The sequence below is a fragment of the Entelurus aequoreus genome, linkage group LG01 (genome assembly GCF_033978785.1).
Source record: "Entelurus aequoreus isolate RoL-2023_Sb linkage group LG01, RoL_Eaeq_v1.1, whole genome shotgun sequence".
NCBI lineage: Eukaryota > Metazoa > Chordata > Actinopteri > Syngnathiformes > Syngnathidae > Entelurus > Entelurus aequoreus.
This window is the reverse complement of record NC_084731.1, coordinates 54,506,394-54,528,000: the sequence shown is the minus strand read 5'-3', so window position 1 is coordinate 54,528,000 and position 21,607 is coordinate 54,506,394. Positions and strand designations below refer to the sequence as shown.

Sequence of the window (21,607 nt, the reverse complement as noted above, 5' to 3'; positions counted from 1 at the left end):
TGGTACCCTAGCACCTCCAAAACCCTCAAATCTAAACTCCAAACATCTCAGAACAAGCTAGTCATGTTACTGCTAGACCTCCACCCCAGATCCCACCTCACTCCTACCCACTTCTCTAAAGTGGGCTGGCTCAAGGTGGAGGACAGAGTTAAACAACTAGCACTGAGCCTAGTCTATAAAATCCGCTACACCTCCCTGATTCCGAAGTACATGTCAAACTACTTAACGTAAATGACCGCCATAACCACAACACCAGGGGGAGCTCCACTAACCACGTTAAACCCAAATTCCGAACTAACAAAGGTCTTAACTCATTCTATGCCACATCAATGTGGAATGCGCTCCCAACAGGTATAAAAGAAAGGGCATCTCTATCCTCCTTCAAAACCGCAATAAAAGTTCACCTCCAGGCAGCTACAACCCTAAACTAACACCCTCCCCGGATTGCTAACAATCAAATGCAGATACTTTTATGCCTTCTGATCTCTCTCTCTCTCTCTCTCTATGTCCACTACTTGATGTCCATATCCTAACCCCCCCCCCCCACACACACACACACACCCCTGATTGTAAATAATTCATTGTGATTATCTTGTGTGATGACTGTATTATGATGATAGTATATATGATAGTATATATCTGTATCATGAATCAATTTAAGTGGACCCCGACTTAAACAAGTTGAAAAACGTATTCGGTTGTTACCATTTAGTGGTCAATTGTACGGAATATGTACTTCACTGTGCAACCTACTAATAAAAGTCTCAATCAATCAATCAATGTGGATCCACATTAGTTCCAGACCACATCAAACTTTAGTCTTTCTGCTAACAGTTCAGAAGTCTGTATGAAAAGTCATATGTACAAAACTATTAGATTCATGATTGAAACTGGTTTATTACACGAGTTATGTCTATTTACAACATTTGCATACACAAATTTGACAACGTTAAGAACAAGATTTCAACAAGTGTGCAGAGTAGTGAGGATGTGTTCATGTCAAACAAGAACTGTTGGGTCCACCATCATACAAAGTCAGTGTTGAAGTCATAGGCGTCATCTGCACAGACGGTCTCAATATGCGCCGACTGGAACTGGACTTGCTTTGTTTTTCCTGGAAACACAAAAGTCTTTATGGCGGTTCACATTGGCTGTGGAGAAAATGCAAGTAAACATTAAAGTACCTTTAGGGGACACTGGCTCTGCTTCATCTGCATTTGTCTGGTCAGCTCTTAGTTCAGGCTGGAAGGAAACATTTCCACAGTCACACAAGTGAAGACTCAGAGTTCTTCCAACTTTGGTCCCCAGCAGGATCAGAGTTGGATTAGAAGTCTTCATCAGTGAATCGAGACTTGCATTTTGTCCTCATTTCCAGAGTGGACTGACCCAACATCTGACTGTCAATGATTACCTGTAAGACCTCCTTCTCTGCAGGTTTTGCTACTTCTTCAGGGATGTCGTTCACCACCAGCAGGCCTGCAGTAGGACTTTTCGACATGAAGCTGATACTGCTGGACTGGTTGGGGAACTTTACACCTGGAGAAGAACAACAATGCAGTAAGTAGTGACAAACACCATTTGGCCCTTTTCCACTTAACCGGGTAAATAAAAGTCCCCCCCCCCCCCATGTTTCCACTAAAAACTACCTGGGTAGATTTAGTTCTTCAGGAACCTTTCAGAGTTCCTGCCTGCTAGGTGGAACTTCTGGGAGGTACCCGAAACATTTCCGGGGGCGGGCTGTGCTGTCGAATTCTGATTGGTTGAACACAGTGGAAGCGTTCCCAAAACATATTTTTTTATTTATTTTGAAAAACACACGACCGCTATTACAAAACATGCTTGTTTATTTCTTGTGTATTTCTACCACAACAAACTTGACAAGCGGAAAGAACGAAAGGAACTTTTGTGCTGAAGAACGCTGATGAGTGGAATTATCTTAGTGTTTTTACTCAGCCGTAATCTTTAAACTACATGCAGTTTAATGTTTATTATTTTTACAAACTACATTTCGATACGTGAAGCTACGAGAAGTGGACGGACTCTTTAAAACTTATTTACGGAGGAGTATGAAGCAACGACCTCAGCTGCTTAACTACGCTGACTTTGTTGGATACATGTGAAATAAAGGAGGCAGCACAAAAGTGGAACGAAGGTAAATAACATTAAATATTAACTATTTAATTATTACATGTTGTAAAAGTAGTCAGTGACACTCCATTTGTGTAGTTATTAGCCTCACCCAAGTGAACACCCAAGTGAACAGAATGCTAATGCTAACAAGCTAACACTGAAGTCAATGTGTTCGTGTTGTCTGCATGAGAAAGTGACAATTATTGATATATTGTTATTTACAGATAAACACTGACATTTATATTGTTATTTAAAGATAAACACTGACATGTATTTATATATTATTTACAAATAAACACTGACATTTATTTATATATTTACAGATGAACACTGACATGTATTATTTATATACCGTATTGTTATTTACAGATAAACACTGACATTTATTTGATGTATTGTTATTTACAACTGAAATGGACCAAAAGTAAAAGTCTGACTCTCATGAATTGATCATTTACTTACTGAGAGGAAGACTTTCTGACTTTTGGACAAATGTCTGACTTTTTAAGAACAATTTGGTAAACTTTATATTTTAAATTATATTGTTTTGTTATTGTATTGCTTTGTATTTTATTTACTTACTTTTTCGTACAGGAACTGTGACCCAATATCGTTTATTTACATGTATCAGTGTAGATTAAATATAGTAAACCAGTCCTCCATACGTCATCAGCCTGATTTGTAGAAACTCTGAACTGTGACAAACACAAACCACACACTTCTACAGGAACCTTTAGTTCCTGAACTTTAGGTGGAAAGGGGCCTATAGTTTCAAGTTTAAATGCACATACTGCTCAGAGTATTCTGGTTTCCACTTTCCAGCTGGTTGCGGTCCAGACCGGTCCACATGTCAGTGACCAAGGTGGCGGTCATGTAGGCAGGGAGGCCCAGGTTGTCTGGTATCTTGCAGTGGTAGCTCAGTTTGGCTCTGGGAGAAACAACATGGACACATTCAGCGTGTACTCTTACATCCCCACACGGTCTCTAGTACACCAGTCTTTGGATCAGAGTTGGATTAACAGTCTTCATTCTGACATCTGTGAAAGCGTTTTTGTCCTCATTTCCACAGGCTGGCCATCTGTCTTTAGGATGGATGAGGGGAAAAGGGGTCTCACCCTGTCCAGTCGTCAAGAAACACGGTCGCTGCTTGCACCAGGTTTGGGTTGCCGCCCTTTTGCAGAAAACCTCGCTTTTTGGCCAATAGGGTCAAAAACTCTGGAGCGGTCCTGTAATCTGCAACATTGTATTGGAGCATGACCTGAAACCACAACAAATGCAATGTAATTACTTCATAAGATGACCACACATAGCCTCCACGGTTCATCAACACAGAGGCTCTCGTTAATAAACATTGAGGTTTTTGTTAATCGACACCGAGGCTCTGGTTACCGACGTCAAGGTTGTCGTCAATCGACGTCGAGGTTTTTATTCATCAACATCAAGGTTTTCATTAGTGCGATATACTAACCGCAGATTTGTTTTCCTCTGCCGCCGACGGCATTTGAGTGACAGACATGTTGGCCAATCAGAATTGTTGAGCCTCGCATTTGTTCGTCTCTTGCTTCAAACGGTGAGAAAGAGGTCTCACTTTGTGCGTTACTCTAAGCACCCGAGCGTGTTTATTTAACAGCAGAACTAACTGAACGCAGTGAGCCCTCTTTTCAGACATCTTTGTCTCGGTGGGCGGAGAGCGGCTCTGCTTGCTTACACGCAGAGGAAGGAAGCGCAAACTGAGAACCTTGCGACTTGCGAGAAGACCACACCTAGATTTCCTGACAAGGGAAAAAATGCACTTTAAGATATTTAATATTTCTTTGAGGCAAATTTTGCTTACAGAAAGGAGTCTATTTTTTTGTTTGTCTATTTATCAGAATAATTATTTGGCCAAGTATGTAACAAATAAGCAATTTGACTTGATACTGTTATTTAGGATAAAGTGTTTTACCTTCAAATTGCAGTGCAATTGTAAACAATCCGACTAATGAAAAATAAAAATTAATATCCTTTTAAAATAGTTACTTTAATTATATATTACTATTACATTACAAACACTATATAGTTTTTTTTCAGTTATTTCTTCAGTTTGGGAGCATGATGTAGACCAGTGGTGTCCAAACATTTTGCCTTTAAAGGGCCAAAACGAAAATGTGCCAATGTTGGGCTAAGCAGCCATTGTTAACTAGGAACTCAGCCTCATACTGTCATATGAAGAAGGTGGTCCAGACTAACAGGTTGAATAGAGGCCAACTAGTTAGCCTGTACAAAAACATATAGATTTTATGGTAAACAACTGGTAGCTCAGTGACCAGAATTTGACCATAAAATTTACGGTGTTTTTGTACACCAAAATACTGTTTTTTTATAATTATTTTACAGTAAAGTCTAGCTTTTATTTTTACAGTGCATTAATGTAAATTAAAAATACCATTGAAATTTTTTATGAGAAAATTTTGTCGACTGAGCTGCCAGTTTAACAGAAAAATCTACGGAAATTTTCTTACAGTGCTTTACTAATATATAAATTGTAAAACGGTACCACTCTTCATTTTTGCCGCAAAATTCGGGCAACTGAGCTGCTTTTTCACCGTAAAATCTATGTTGCTTGTTTTACAGTGCATTACTGTAAATGGAAAAATTATAATTTTGCAATACATTTCTGGCAAATGAGCTGGCATCTTGAGACAAGAATATGTTGATTGATAGTTTAAAGGCCTACTGAAACCCACTACTACCGACCACGCAGTCTGATAGTTTATATATCAATGATGAAATCTTAACATTATAACACATGCCAATACGGCCTGGTTAACTTATAAAGTGACATTTTAAATTTGCCGCTAAACTTCCGGTTCGAAACGCCTCTGAGGATGACGTATGCGCGTGACGTAGCCCGGGGAACACGGGTATGCCTTCCACATTGAAGCCAATACGAAAAAGCTCTGTTTTCATTTCATAATTCCACAGTATTCTGGACATCTGTGTTCGTGAATCTGTTGCAATCATGTTTATTGCATTATGGAGAAAGAAGCTGAGCAAGCAAAGAAGAAAGTTGTCGGTGCGAAATGGACGTATTTTTCGAACGAAGTCAGCAACAACAGTACACAGCCGGCGCTTTGTTTACATTCCCGAAAGATGCAGTCAAGATGGAAGAACTCGGATAACAGAGACTCTAACCAGGAGGACTTTTGACTTCGATACACAGACGCCTGTAGAGAACTGGGACAACACAGACTCTTACCAGGATTACTTTGATTTGGATGACAAAGACGCAGACGTGCTACTGTGAGTATGCAGCTTTGGCTTCTAAACATTTGATCGCTTGACCGTATGTGCGCAACTTTTTTTTGCGTATGTACGTAGCTTTTTAAAAATATATAAGCTTTATGAACCTTGGGTTAGGTGAACGGTCTTTTGGGCTGAGTGATTGTGTGTGTTGATCAGGTGTTTGAATTGTATTGGCGTGTTCTATGGAGCTAGGAGCTAGCATAGGAGCTAGGAGTTAGCATAACAAAGACGTAGGTGTTTTTATGCAGGATTAATTTGTGTCATATTAAATATAAGCCTGGTTGTGTTGTGGCTAATAGAGTAAATATATGTCTTGTGTTTATTTACTGTTTTAGTCATTCCCAGCTGAATACCAGGTACCGTGAGTATGCAGCCTTGGCTGCTAAACATTTGATAGCTTGACCGTACGTGCGCGTCACGTACGTAACTTTTTAAAAATATATGAGCTTTATGAACCTTGGGTTAGGTGAACGGTCTTTTGGGCTGAGTGATTGTGTGTGTTGATCAGGTGTTTGAATTGTATTGGCGTGTTCTATGAAGCTAGGAGCTAGCAGAGGAGCTAGGAGCTAGCATAACAAACACGTAGGTGTTTTTATGCAGGATTAATTTGTGGCATATTGATAAGCTTGGTTGTGTTGTGGCTAATAGAGTATATGTATGTCTTGTGTTTATTTACTGTTGTAGTCATTCCCAGCTGAATATCAGGTCACCCCCGGCTCTCACAGCATCTTCCCTATCTGAATAGCTTCAACTCCCCACTAGTCCTTCACTTGCACTTTACTCATCCACAAATCTTTCATCCTCGCTCAAATTAATGGGGAAATTGTCGCTTTCTCGGTCCGAATCTCTCTCACTTCATGCGGCCATCATTGTAAGCAATAGGGAACTTTGCGTATATGTTTAATTGACTACGTCACGCTACTTCCGGTAGGGGCAAGCCTTTTTTTTTATCAGATACCAAAAGTTGCAATATTTATCGTCGTCGTTCTATACTAAATCCTTTCAGCAAAAATATGGCAATATCGCGAAATGATCAAGTATGACACATAGAATAGATCTGCTATCCCCGTTTAAATAAAAAAAATTCATTTCAGTAGGCCTTTAAGGCCCTGTTAACACTGCACACCAAATCTGATGTTTTTGCCCTCAAGTGACACAGATCTGATTTTGTTTGCCAGTCTTAATGCTCCAAATCTGATCTTTTGGCATCAGATTCAGACCACATCAGGAGGTAGTCCTAAATCAGGATGATCTGATCTTTACAAATGTGACTTCAGTCTAAACACAATGTGACCTGAATGTGACTATTTCGTCAGCTTTGGGCGAGCTACGTCACTCGTGTGCGCGGGCAAAGATGCAGTCGCAAGCGGAAGTCATCACGACATCTGGTTTCGAAAGTCTATTTAAGACGCCCCAATTTTCGATGCATCACTTGTCAATAGTGCACAAATAATAGGCTATATGTAATATATGAATATATATTGATTCTGAAGAAATAGCGATTGTTGAAAGACTGGAATTGACGCTGCGCCGTATTTGCTTAAATGTGAGTTGAAAAATAAACGCAGTCGATAAGTAACATATCTTCCTTCACTCCTTATTTCCGCAGTTTTACGCATTTGTATGTATTAAATATAAAAATCGTTATTTGATAGAAAACTCACAATGAGTTTTTTCCTCAACGGTGCAGCCTCAAATGCCGGCGGCACAACGGTACCTGGGTCTTGTCACACAGTTTGAGCACGGTCCTGGCAGCCTCCTGCACGCTCTCCTCGCCCTCCTCCACCTGCAGGCTCCTCAGAGCCAAGGAAGCTGCTGGGTTGGATGGACACGCCACGATTCCTGGGCTGTCTAGAAGATTGACTTGACTTGAGACGCACACCTCTTGCACGGACCTGAAGACAGAACATTCAAACACGATGAGACAGCATTATTTGAGTATTTGTACGATGTTGAAGAACTCACTTTGTGATGCCTCTCTTCACCCCAACGTTGCACACGTGACTTCCCTTCAGACTGTTGACCAGGCTGCTCTTCCCCACATTGGGAAAGCCTGCATGGAAAAGCAATATTATACAGTATTTAGTTTCAATGACATTGTACTAGTTAGGGCTGGGCGATATGGCAAAACAAATAATCCCAATTTTTTCGTACCATCCGATCTCGATTAATATCACGATAATTTTTCAAAAATTAAAGTCAGATTGTTCCGTGCAGGATTATACAGAGTATTGTTGCATCCCTACTGTTTACTACTGCAGTATCTTGTAAGAGACATTTCCACCATTTTTGATCAAGGTAATATATGCTAACGGTCATTTTGTTCATAGATATAAAATTGTGTTTACTAGAGGTGCAACAGAACAGGTAACCCACGCTACGGTCTGTACCTGGTTTTAGAGCACGGTTTTGCTTTTTCGCAACATTTTGTGGGAGTAAAGACAACTTTTGCTCTCAAAATTGTTTTTGCTTGTCATCAAAAAGTGCATTCATCAGTACAAAAAAGTATCAGTGCTGTACTGAATACTACAGTACTTTTACCTTAAAGGCCTACTGAAACCCACTACTACCGACCACGCAGTCTGATAGTTTATATATCAATGATGAAATCTTAACATTGCAACACATGCCAATACGGCCGGGTTAATTTATAAAGTGCAATTTTAAATTTCCCGCTAAACTTCCGGTTGAAAACGCCTTTGGATGATGATATATGCGCGTGACGTAGCCAGTGAAACAGGAGTATCGGTAGCCCATTGAAGCCAATACAAAAAGCTCTGTTTTCATTTCATAATTCCACAGTATTCTGGACATCTGTGTTGGTGAATCTTTTGCAATTTGTTTAATGAACAATTGAGATTGCAAAGAAGAAAGTTGTAGGTGGGATCGGTGTATTAGTGGCTGGCTGTAGCAACACAACAAGAAGGACTTACTTGGATAGCAGACGCGCCAGCCGATGCTAGCCGCCTTCGCATCTATGTTGGGGTGAAGTCCGTTGCGCCGTTGATCGCTGGAACGCAGGTGAGCACGGGTGTTGATGAGCAGATGAGGGCTGGCTGGCGTGGGTGGAGCGCTAATGTTTTTATCATAGCTCTGTGAGGTCCGGTTGCTAAGTTAGCCTTAGCGTCGTTAGCAACAGCATTGTTAAGCTTTGCCAGGCTGAGTATTATTAACCGTGTAGTTACATGTACATGGTTTAATAGTATTGTTGATATTCTGTCTATCCTTCCAGTCAGGGATTTATTTATTTTGTTTCTATCTGCATTGGAGACAGATGCTATCACGTTAGCTCAGTAGCTAAAGAGCTTCGTCGATGTATTGTCGTGGAGATAAAAGTCACTGTGAATGTCCATTTCGCGTTCTCGACTAAGGCTGAAACGACGCGTCGACGTAGTCGACGTCATCGGTTATGTAAATACGTCGATGCCGTTTTTGTGCGTCGACGCGTCGCATAATTACGTCACGGCGGAGCGCAAAGCAGACTGTGCGAGCGAGCGGAAAAACGCACGCCAAAAGTCGTCAAAAGTGGGAGTATTTCAATACACAGCCTAATAATGTTGTTGTATGCACACTGTGTCGAGCGGAAATGGCCTATCATAGCAGCACAACAGCTATGAACGAACATTTGAAAAGAAAACCATCAACCATCAACTAGTCAATCGTCCGCGTTAGCATACGTTGTCATCATTACACAAAAACATGAATGTGTCATTTGTATCTGCTAGGGGTGTAACGGTATGTGTTTTGTATTGAACCGTTTCGGTAAGGGGATTTCGGTTCGGTACGGGGGTGTACCGAACGAGTTTCTAAGCTAAAGCTAACTTTAGCTGCTAAAGTCTTAACGAGTTGCTTTGCTTCTCTGCCTCTGTCTCAGCACGCAGCATTGTCCCACCCATACAACCATCTGATTGGTACACACGCAGCATTGTCCCACCCATACAACCATCTGATTGGTACACACGCAGCATTGTCCCACCCATACAACCATCTGATTGGTACACACGCAGCATTGTCCCACCCATACAACCATCTGATTGGTACACACGCAGCATTGTCCCACCCATACAACCATCTGATTGGTAAACACGCAGCATTGTCCCACCCACACAACCATCTGATTGGTACACACAAAGCATTATCAGCCAATCAGCAGTGCGTATTCATAGCGCATGTAGTCAGCGCTTCAGCGTCGAGCGGATAGGTGTTTAGCAGGTGAGCATCAGGCAGCGGACTCTCCCCAAATGATAATAAACACCTCCCAGTCAACTACTAGTAACATCACTATGAGCCCGTTGACCTACTAGAAACTTAAACTGCAGCTCAGCTCGCTCGCAGTCCTGGTTTGAGGTGAAGGCTAATTAGCTCTCAGTTCCAGCCACATCGACCCCTTCTGAGCGCCTATTTTCAGCTGCTGGGAATATTGTAAACAAGAAAAGAAGCAAAGCAAGTAGACATGCTAACCTTTCTTCATTACAACTGTTAGTCACTCACTGGAATGAGTAGAATTGGTTCTTGTGTACTGTGTTGGACTGGATGTTTATTTTGCACATTTTAAAAGCAATACTTAATGTTTACAGTGCTCCAGAATATTTAGATTGGCACTTTTTTGTATTGGATGTTTATCTTTATTTTTGCACATTTTAGCAAATAAGCAATACTTTCACTTTTGTTGAAATGTTTACACTGTTGTTACAGAATATTTCGTTTTGCACTTTTTTGTATTGGATGTTTATCTTTATTTTTGCACATTTTAAAGCAAAATAAGCAATACTTTTACTTTTGAAATGCTTATACTATTGCAGAATATTAAGATTTGCACTGGATGTTTACTTTTATATTTGCACATTAAAAAGCAAATAAGCTACTTTTAATTTTGTTAAATGTTAAAAGTTTTAAATGTTTACATTGTTACAAAATATTTTGTCATGTTGTTGTCAATGTTGACTGAGTGGCCATACTTTTTTTTTTTGTAAATAAAAGCCATGCCTTTTGAAAAAACTGGCCTACTTTTATTTTTTCATCTTCATTTTAAATAAAATAAAATAAAAAATAATCGGTAAAAGGAAAAATAATCTATAGATGAATCGAAAAAATAATCTATAGATTAACAGATTAATCGAAAAAATAATCTATAGATTAATCGATAGAAAAATAATCGTTAGCTGCAGCCTTATTCTCGACTCTCATTTTCAAGAGGATATAGTATCCGAGGTGCTTTAAAATACAAATCCGTGATCCACAATAGAAAAAGGAGAGAGTGTGGAATCCAATGAGCCAGCTTGTACCTAAGTTACGGTCAGAGCGAAAAAAGATATGTATTTCACTGCATTCTAGTCCGTCGAATCTTTCATCCTCGCTCAAATTAATGGGGTAATCGTCGCTTTCTCGGTCCGAATAGCTCTAGCTGCGTTGAAAACAATAGGAAAATATGAGGAAGTGAACAACTGACAACGTCACGCTACTTCTGGTAGGGGCAAGGCTTTTTTTTATCAGAGACCAAAAGTTGCGAACTTTATCGTCGATTTTCTCTACTAAATCCTTTCAGCAAAAATATGGCAATATCGCGAAATGATCAAGTATGACACATAGAATGGATCTGCTATTCCCGTTTAAATTTAAAAAATTCATTTCAGTAGGCCTTTAAGTTAACATTAAACACTTACAAATGGTAAATTATTATTAGTTTTCTTTAATTACCCGTATACATCAGTGCTTCTCACCACAACAAGTGGTGGCCCACATTGTGAAGTTTTTAAAACCCAAATTCTGTATCTTGTATTGAATGAAAATACATTTAAGTGCAGTTTGAATTTGAGGTGATGTAAAATAATGTGTAAAAATACATACATCAAGTTTAATGATTATTACAGGAACAACATTTTTTTTAATTCACAGACAAAAAGAACAAAGTGTCTGTAGAATTTTTTATTACATGTTATATCAGTGGAATCTTTGCAGACATTAACAAAAAGTCTGATTCAGAAATATTTAGATATAAAAATGCCTTATTCTGAATAAATTAGTGGGTGTTTTTATTCTCCCAGTCGGGACTAATAAAGACTCCTGTGAGTGCCTGCAAGTCTTCATTCAGGGCAGGATTACTGTTGAGCTGCAGCAGATAGTGAAACTAAAGTATGTCACTAAAGTCGCTGCTCTTAAATGTTGTGTTTCAACTACTATGCTAGTGTTAGTCATTTAGCTATTTTGTTCTTCTGGACTGCACTTCCAGCTGTGTAAGGGGAAGAGACACAACGCGGATTGAACATTAATTACGTCGTGACGAGCCTGATTTTCGCAATGGTGGAACGGGAGGTCACAGACACACACAGGATCACGGTCAATAACGGTGGATTATTCCGTGCAGGATTATACCAAATATTGCTGCTTCCCCACTGTTTACCAGAGCGGTAACGTCTAACAGTCAGTTCCGCCATGTTTAGTCGAGGTAATCACGAACTCAAATTAATCGCGATCAACGATAATACAATCGCCCAGCCATAGTACTGGTTCTCACAGTTGGCATATTCTACGAACGTCCTTACCGACTACGCCGACTCTGAGCGTTGAGTGGTCCTGCTTGCTTGCGGCGTAACTTGTGAGCATCTCTGTGAGAAGAGTGCTTCCGAAACAGGCCCCTCCTCTGGAACGGTCCAAGACTTCATTGGAGGCCCCCAACATGCCCCTCTTCTTTGCCTGCAGATCAATTCAGGACCACAAAAGAACACACCTTAAAAACAATCTCACCCAAAGCAGCGATAAAAACAAAAGGTGTCGACAAACACAAGGTGAAGCTCAGCACACGTGAGTGGAGCTTATTGATGTTGTGTTTGTCTGTTGATGTTGGAGGTTGTAACCAGTTTGAAGCAGCACCACACAAGCTGCTCAACCTTCTCAGACCTCCACGGAACTGAATGACTATACAGTGCTGTATTTGTGTCATATAAAGTCAATCACATTTGAAAACTACAAGATACATCAAACTAAAAAAAATGTGTCCATTGGTGACTATGACGACGCGCAAATTACACATATGCTTTAAAAAGAAAAGTAATTTAAGACGTTATTTATCCATGTATTTATAAACAGTATATAAATACATCAAAATACTATTTTAGTGATATCAGGATGGATCAGATCAACCAGTACTGTAAAGTCTATGATAAAAATGTCAAAACTTAACACATTATCAAATATGAACTAATTTACTGAAAATTCCTGACTATAAGCCACTACTTTTTTCTTACGCTTTGAGCCCAGCGGCTTATAAAAACGGTGCGGCAAATTTATTTTTCTTTGATAGCGGGCATAATGCAAATAGTTTAAAAAAAAAACAAGCAAGGACACTGTTAAGGTGTGTCATTGTTTGAGCTATTGCGCCATCTTTTGGACGAGTTTGCTCACTGCAGGTGCTGGAGTGCTCTTCTATTTAGTAAGCTTTCAACCGGAGGTACTAGTGCCAGTCCGTCTTCTAGACAAACATAGCGTTTCTACTTGTATGGATTCTTCATTCATCACTCCAACCAAAGTTTAAGTTTTATAATGTAACTGAAAAAATCCTTACTTAATAAACCGTCCCATGTGTGATGTCTGTAGGAGTGTTTTCATGCATATTTGTACATGTCATCAGGATCAAGCTAACGTCGTTAGCATCAGCTAATACTGTGTTAGTATTGTTAACTTACAATGCCATTCATTTTGTATTGTTTTGTTTCATAAATCCACCAAAGCGTCACCGTGGAGTTATTGAGTCTGTTTAGCAGATTGGAGAGCTAGCTTCCCCAGCTATGTGTTACAGGCAACATTTGGAAACAATTATGGTATGCAAGATATGTAAATAATAGTTTTACAATATAACAAACAATTATTACTCATTAAACCGTCCCATGTTTGATGTCTGGAGGAGTGTTTTCATGCATATTTGTATGTACTATCATAATGTAATCAAACTAACGTTGTTAGCATTGGCTAATAAGCTAACACGTTTACAAGTGTCTGCGTTAGTATTGTTAACTTACAATGCCATTCTTTTTGTATTATTTTATTTTCATAAGTCCACCAAGATGTCATCGTGGAGTTATTGAGTCTGTTTAGCTGATTGAAGAGCTAGCTTCCGCAGCTATTTGTTACAGGCAACATTTGGAAACAATTAAGGTATGTAAATAACTAATTTCACAACGTATATATATCTTTATAGTCCGGTGTGGCTAATATATGGAAAACATATTTTTTCCTCTAAAATTTTGAGATTGCGGTTTATATACCGATGCGCTCTACAGTCCGGAAAATACAGTAAATGCATTTGGAATTAATTTCTTGACTATAGCTGCTGGTTCAGACGGCCAATAGACCCCTGCTTTCTAACAGTCTTTTTACATCATTTTAAGAATGGAAAACATTGTCAAATTGATTTGACATTTCATTCAATCTTTTTGGACAGTCAAAAAATACATCTTTCCTTTTTCTGTTCATCCTACTTAGTCAAAATCTGCTAGCACAAGGTGGATAACAATGCAGGTATTTGGAATTCTACTATTTTGTAGAGTCGAAAGGTAACGCTACCTACTGAAATGTGCTGTAACATCGCCTTTGAGTTTTTAAAAGTTGCCACTTTAAAAATGAATCGCTAGAAAGTTGCAGCAAGGTGATAGTTTCATCCCAGCATTTTTTTTTACCGGACGAGTGAGGATCATGCTGAATTCATCATCTTAACAGGGAGCACAAGTCTGTGCTGAAAGATACAACCATCCCATCAGTTAGTGTTAGTTGCCATGTGCTCTATGAAATCAATGTGGCCAGGAAATAAGTTGTGGTAATGCTGAAAGTGATCAAAATACTGTTAGAATTAAATGTTATCATAAATGAGTCTGTTACTACATGGTTACAATATGTACAGAAAACATTACTGAAGTTTTTGAGAGGGCTTCATATTTGCAGTAGGGGAAACTCCATTACCTGCATTGTCAGTCGCCTTGTGCTAGAAGTTTTTATTTTATACCACTGAATAGAACGAACAGAAAAAGAAGATGTGTGTTTGTCTTAAATGATGGGCAAAGGTTCAACTACCGGTAAGTGCAGTTTTCCTTTAAGCATCATAATTGCAATTTTCACTAATTACATTGTTGGGTGTCAGCACAAAATTGAAATAAAACAAAGAATGCATTACCCTCCTACCTTTTTTGCTGGAGCTTGTACGGATGCTTTAAAGGCTACAACTGGAAACTCCTGCTGTAATCGCTCAATCCACCGTTCCACATTTGCTTTTGGTACCAGATCTGCGACTCAATTGATATTAAAATCAAGATTCCACTGGGAAAAAAAGACAACTTGTACAACTCAGATGTCATGCCATTTACCTATTTTTGTTAAAACAAGAAACAATTTCTTGTTTCCGGCCCTCTGCAGCACCGCCTCCTCCAGCTGTGGACATCTGCATCCTAGCGGATCACGAGTATCCAGCACCTCTATGATAACATCCACTGCATCGATAACCTGAGGAGAGGAAGAGCATCTCATCAAGCAAACATTGAAACCTCCTACGGTGTCCTCTACTTACATTGTTTAGTTGACCGCAAATAAACTTTTTACAATTTTTCTCTGGAGGTTTCTCATCCTGTAGAGTAGTCACAACAAACAAGAATAATAATGGAATTATTCCATGTTTCTGCCATTGTTTTCTGCCTTTCTCTTACCTGGCGTGCTTTTTTGGCTTTGGGTTCTGGTTCTTTGCGAGCAACCTCATTTTCCTTTTTTCTCTTCTTAGCTCGTTCCTCTTTGACAGCTTCTCTCTTTCTCTCCTTTTCCTCTTCAATCTAAGGTGAAATTGGACAAAACAACTGAAATCATTCCAGGAACAATGCAAGATGGTGAGTGGTTATGTATAGTCTTGACTGATCTTTTGTTCCACTGCAAGAATTACCTATAATTAATTTTAGTATATCCCAGGATATTTGTTTTACTTGTTTAGAATTGTGCGTTTGCACTTGGAATTCGCTACTGTGGTCCAGACCAAAAATTGTATAAAATATATTGGATGGTCACTTCAATTAGGTCAGGTTTGCCTTCACACTTGTATTTTTTGTTAGCGGGCCAAATACTGCTTTAGGCAATATGCATACAGTCGCACCTTGGTTGGACCGCATGTATAACGTGCAAATTGTATGATGACCTCACGGAACAAAATAAACATGGCGTCTTCGTCAGGGTTCCCCCTAAATGTATTCGATTGTGGCACATCGCCACAGCAAAATAAAAGCCGCCACACCTTAAAAATGTGTGGGGTTTTTTAACGCGATAAATTAAAGTAATATAATGTATTGTAGCTTCCAGATTAAGAAAGTATGACGCTCTTTAACTTTTATTTCCAATCTTGTAACAAACCTAATCCTAACACGTATTCCCTTGTGTGCACAAACGTCCATCTCCGTGCAGACAAACAACACTTTCTCATTCTCCACCAATCCTCTTTCACTTCAGGCACGGCGTATTCACGATCATGTGAAAATTAACATCACTAACATACCAACAGAAACTTTTGACACCAGCAGGTTGTTACAGTATGAATGGATATATGTAGCCTATTATTTTTGCACTACTAACTGGTGAGGCACCAAAAAAAGACTTTGATCACCAAAACAGCACTGCTGAAACAGGGTGTTGTGATAACATTGGCAAGACGCACATGATTGTCTGGAGCAAAGGAGGAATTCCTGCAATGTGGACATACTTTAATATATCCGAGATATACCCACATTGCGATCTACAAAATGTGCAAATGTTAAGGACAGCGGTGGCTAGGGTTGGGTATCGAGTATCGATTGGAACCGGGACTAACTTTCCGATTCTCCCGGAATCGTTCAAAAGTTTAAATTTCGATTCCTATTTTCGATACCAGTCCGCCGACCGGAAAAAAATATGCCCGCCGAACCGGAAGAAGAAGCCGCTGAACACCAACGAAGAAGCGCCCACCGCCGGAAGTGTTAGCATAGCCGAGAGAGTCAGTCAAGCTCAAGCATGGATAACGGGCGTCGGCGGTCGAAAGTGTGGCTTTACTTTACAAAAAAAAATGAAATAACCGCGAAATAACAGAGCTCCATGTCCATCAAGAAACGAGTGGAGAGAGAGCTGCAGATGTACCAGGACGTTCCACCGATACTTATGTCTGACGACCCTGCTGCATGGTGGTGGTCCGGTGGAACCAACAAAAGACTTATCCTTTGCTATCATATCTCGCTTTCTCCTATTTATGTGTTCAAGCTTCTTCCACACCCAGCGAACGTGTATTTTCCACAGCAGGAGACACTATCTGTCCAGAACGCTCACGCATCCTGCCTGAGAAGGCATATGATGAAGGATATGGTCATTTTCCTAAACAAAAACTGTCTCTGATTTTATACTGTACCTGCTGCTAATCTGGACTGGGTTTTGCAAGTTGTTTCTTATTGTTTATTTGCTTTTCTGCACCAGGTTAGCCCATCAGTGGGAGCACGGTAACATTTTTAAGTACCTGCAGCATCATACACTTGTGTGTGTAAATGTGTTTTCATGAGGTTTCCTGCAGGATCATACACTTATGTGTAAATGTGTTTTCATGAGGTTTCCTGCAGCATCATACACTTATGTGTAAATGTGTTTTCATGAGGTTTCCTGCAGCATCATACACTTATGTGTAAATGTGTTTTCATGAGGTTTTCAAAAATAAAGCTCTCTTGAGGAAAGTGTACCCCTGGGAAAATGTATTCATAATTTATAATATTTATATTCAAGTTCATAGATGTGATATTTATATTCTACTTGAAAACAGCCCTGTGAGGAATTTATAGTAAAGTTCATAAAAAGTTAATAGAATTAAAATTGATGGAGAATGTCAGACTATTTCATTCAGAAAGACTGTAGGTTAGCTAGCTCATTTAAAATATCCTAAACTTTTTTTTGACCCTGCCTCTTAAAAGAATCGGAATCGAGAATCGCCAGGAATCGGAATCGTTCGAATTCAAACGATACCCAAGCCTAGCGGTGGCTTTTAAAGAGAGAAAAAGCAGCTGGATCAGCAGCGCCACGCAAGTATGAAGTCAGGCTCGCTGCAGCTCTCGCTGTTTATCACAGGGCTACGAGCCACAGAAGTATAGAGTCTCTAACCACACCAGAAAAAGATGCTTAATTTATTGGTAGTCGTTTTTAATAAAGGAAAAAGTCACTAAAAGTCTCTAGACACTTGTAAAAATCTCAAAGTACATTGTACAATAAGCAGCAATTGAAAGAGCAAAATCATATAATACAATAAAAAATATGTTACCGTATTTTCCGCACTGTAAGGTGCACCGGATTATAAGGCGCACCTTCAATGAATGGCATATTTCAAAACTTTGTTCACATATAAGGCGTACCGGATTATAAGGCGCACCTATGTCAACAAAACAGTCAGATAGGTCAGTCAAACTTTATTAATAGATTACAAACCAGCGTTCTGACAACTCTGTTCACTCACAAAATGAATAAACAGCTGATTTACTCGTGCTACGGTAAATCAAACGTGCGATCACAAAATAGTAACACTCAAAATAGTGCAGAGCAATAACAATATCTCAACGTTGCTCAAACGTTAATGTCACACAACACAAAATAAACATGTAAAGCTCACTTTATGAAATTATTCCTCATTTACGAATCCCTTGAATTCTTCTTCTTCAGTGTCCGAATTAAACAGTGGGCGAATACGGCATCCAAAATGTCTCGTCGAAGTCGTCATTAATGGAGTCAGTGTCGCTACTGTTGTCCAGCAGTTCAGTGACAATTCCTGCCTTCCTGAAAGCTCGGACCACAGTTGAGACTGAATCAGCCCAGGCATTTACGATCCACTGGCAGATAGTTGCGTATGTCGTCCGGCGCTGTTTCCGTCTTGGTGAACGTGTGTTCGCCTTCTGTCATTCACTGTTCCCACGCAGTTAGCAGTCTAGCTTCAAATGCCATGTTGACACCAATATCTAGCGGCTGGAGTTCTTTTGTCAATCCACCCGGAATGACAGCGAATATTGAATTAAGCGCGTAAGCGTGTCTCTTAATGTGATGTTATGAGCTAGGCTAGGGAATATAACAACTACACTACCCAGCATGCAACGGGAGTGACGAGCATGCGCGGTAGCCCTGAGAAGCGTTGTTGTATGTCGCCAAGACTCGCCATGCCGGCAGTTAGAATGTGGTTATGAGCACGCTGTGAGAAAACGTTGTGAACTCAGCCAACACGCCTCGTCTGCATTATTTATTATTAGACAGACAACACACTTAATAGGAGCCATTTTGGGGTCTTTACATAAACACACAAATGGAAATGAAACGTCACATATCCCAGCATGCACCGCACGCTTCTTCTTCTACGGGGGAAAAAAGACGGCGGCTGTTTACCGTAGTTGCGAGACCTAAACTTTGTGAAAATGAAGTTTGTTGTGGCTCAATATTTGTCCATATATAAGGTGCACCGGATTATAAGGCGCACTGTCAGCTTTTGACAAAATTGGAGGTTTTTAGGTGCGCCTTATAGTGCAGAAAATACAGTAATACTAATTAATAACTGGTTTTATTAATTATGTATAACCTTTTAAGCCTTTTTAAAGAAAATATGTATCAACATTGATTATGCAAATTATACGATAACTTCATATTGACCACATCGCTGCAGGCATTTTGGCAATCTGGGGGAAACCCGGTAGTCGCTGCCGAGAAGCAGTTAGATATGGAACCCCCCCAAAAAAAACACAACCGGCACATTTTTTTCAGCTGGAGAAAATGTTTTGCTTACATAGATTGCGAGTCAATTTAATGTTTGTTTGCTTATGTAGGATAATCAAAAGTTATTGATCTTCCAGTTACAATGGTAAAAAATACCAATTCATTATTTTCTACCGCTTGTCCCAATGAATAATAACAGTTTATTGCATTTGGAAGGGTTACTTACATATATATTACCACGGTTGTTGTGTCTTTTTATGCATGGAAATCAGAAAGGACGCACATTTCCAAAAGTCCGTGGGTTTATGTTATTTTTTTTACCAACCCTGCCGTCTCAGTCAAAACGCTGCTTTGCTTTTTTTTTTAAATCGATTTTAGCTTTCCGCCGGTGTTTTGCATGGTTTATATTTGCTATTCTAAAAATATTATTAAAATTAAAAAAAACATAACAAAAGTGGAATAAAAATCTTACAGTTGAAATGTAATTTAGAAAAAGTTGCAATGTTGACTAATAAAACAAAGCTTTTTTCTTTCTTTAAAATTGCCATTGCTCAAAACATAATATTGAATCGAAATCAACGTTTTTATGAATTAGTGACCTATCCAAGGCTCTAATTACTTCACATCAAATATTCCACTTTGAAAAATATTTTTTGTGGAAGATTTTTTGCATATTTACCATAAAAAAACAGTTTTCTTTGACAAAAAAAGGGCAGAAAACAAACAAAAAAACAACATTAAAAGAAAAACTTAGAATTGACGGATTGATTTGAAGTTAATGTAGCCTCTAAAGATTTAAGCGTTAAAGAATGTATGCATGCCCTGACACACTATCATAATTTCATGACAGAAGCAAAAAACTTTACACTTTTATACTGAAATAAATACGCCTACAACTTATTAAATGAAAATACAGAAAAAAACTACCGGCAGCGGTAAAGTTTAGATCCATAAAGGAAAGAAGAAAGTGAATGAATGTTTTTAACTGAATAAACTTACATATGCATAAAAATGTGTTTTCTTTTGTATTATTATTTTTAATGAATTAACGTTTATGAGAACCTTTTTCCAAAACACAATATAAGATGTGAGATATAACAGGATAATGCATACATTTATCGTTTGTTTTCAAAACGCTTACAAAAAAGTTGGACCCCAAAAATGTACTGGGGACCCCATTTTTATGACTTGATGGGGTCTCTGGGACCGCATTTTGAAAATTCTTAGCTCTAACACTGTATTATGATTACATTAGTGCTTCAATTTGATCTGAAAATTATAATGACAATACCAGTTTATATGCAAAAATTGTGAGATTTTCGCACAGCAAAACTTGTTAGGGTCTGCCGCCCGGGCCTATTATTCACACTTCCCATTACAGGAAATATTGAGGTGCAGTGGAAATAACCACACAGTGTACTAATAATTATTTTACACGGGTAATTAGATTTCTGGTAATGTTTAAAAAGGGGTTAATAGCTTAAAAGACGAGAGTACAAGCGCTAACCTTCAGTCTTCTCTGCTCAGCCTCCCGCAGGACTTCTTCTTTAAAAGGAGCACTATTGGGAACTGCGAGATCTTTCTTGGGTCGATTGCTAACTCCTTTTGTCTTTGCCTTTTTTTTTAGCTTCCTGTTGTGCTCTCGGACCTAAAAAATAGGAGTTAATGTAAATTACACCAATGAGTATCAAGGCGTTTTTTCCAAATCGTCGGCCTACCTTCTTTTGGATTTTATACCGTTTGGAACATGACATTCGCTTACTCGCCTTCTTTAGCTCTGAGGACACGAGAAAAAGGGGTATGTCGTTGTTAGCGGCTAATGTAGACTTTTAGGAACAAATAATGTTATAAAACATGACAATTTTTGGACTTACTTGGTCGTTTCATCTTGGACTGGTGTCGAGGACTCCAATGTGACTGCACTTCTGCTGCACGTGGAGAATGAGAGACCGTGTCGTCATTTCCGCTTCAAACAAACCTTTACACAATTGTATGCCGCCACCTGTTGACCCGGAGGTGTATTACTATAGTTCTTCCAAAAAAGTATTACGGTAACCGTAATGTAGCAGAAATCAAGGCGCAATTTTTTTTGCATGTCCATCCATCCATCCATTTTCTACCGCTTGTCCCCTTTTGGGATCGCGGGGGGTGCTGGAGCCTATCTCAGCTGCATTCGGGCAGAAGGCGGGGTACACCCTGGACAAGTCACCACCTCATCGCAGGGCCAACACAGATAAACAGACAACATTCACACTCACATTCACACACTAGGGCCAATATAGTGTTGCCAATCAACCTATCCCCAGGTGCATGTCTTTGGAAGTGGGAGGAAGCCGGAGTACCTGGAGGGAACCCACAAGAACATGTTTCTTATTTAAAAATCAATTACACATATCCATATAATAAAATACAACACACTACAATACAACTAGATGAGGCAATTCCTGAAGGAATTGCGTGTGAATGTTCC

The 21,607-nt window shown here is 39.3% G+C and overlaps 1 protein-coding gene and 2 non-coding genes across 3 annotated transcripts; all 3 read right to left on the bottom strand.

Annotated features, from left to right (window-relative positions):
* Positions 1-883: 883 nt before the first annotated feature.
* On the bottom strand, positions 884-21,281 carry gnl3 (G protein nucleolar 3). Its single transcript, XM_062054715.1, has 15 exons — positions 21,012-21,281; positions 20,856-20,914; positions 20,645-20,785; positions 15,105-15,224; positions 14,969-15,025; positions 14,769-14,904; positions 14,587-14,687; positions 11,958-12,108; positions 7,381-7,468; positions 7,133-7,310; positions 3,246-3,388; positions 2,922-3,058; positions 1,412-1,536; positions 1,185-1,242; positions 884-1,114 (listed from the first exon to the last, which is right to left on the bottom strand). The coding sequence occupies exons 1-15, from the start codon at positions 21,022-21,024 to the stop codon at positions 1,026-1,028; spliced, it is 1,596 nt and encodes a 531-aa protein (XP_061910699.1). The 5' UTR covers positions 21,025-21,281; the 3' UTR covers positions 884-1,025.
* On the bottom strand, positions 3,122-3,196 carry LOC133661141 (small nucleolar RNA SNORD19). Its single transcript, XR_009827906.1, has one exon. It is a non-coding gene; the product is annotated as a small nucleolar RNA SNORD19 (small nucleolar RNA).
* Positions 12,181-12,317, bottom strand: LOC133661174 (small nucleolar RNA SNORA47). Its single transcript, XR_009827909.1, has one exon. It is a non-coding gene; the product is annotated as a small nucleolar RNA SNORA47 (small nucleolar RNA).
* Positions 21,282-21,607: the final 326 nt, after the last annotated feature.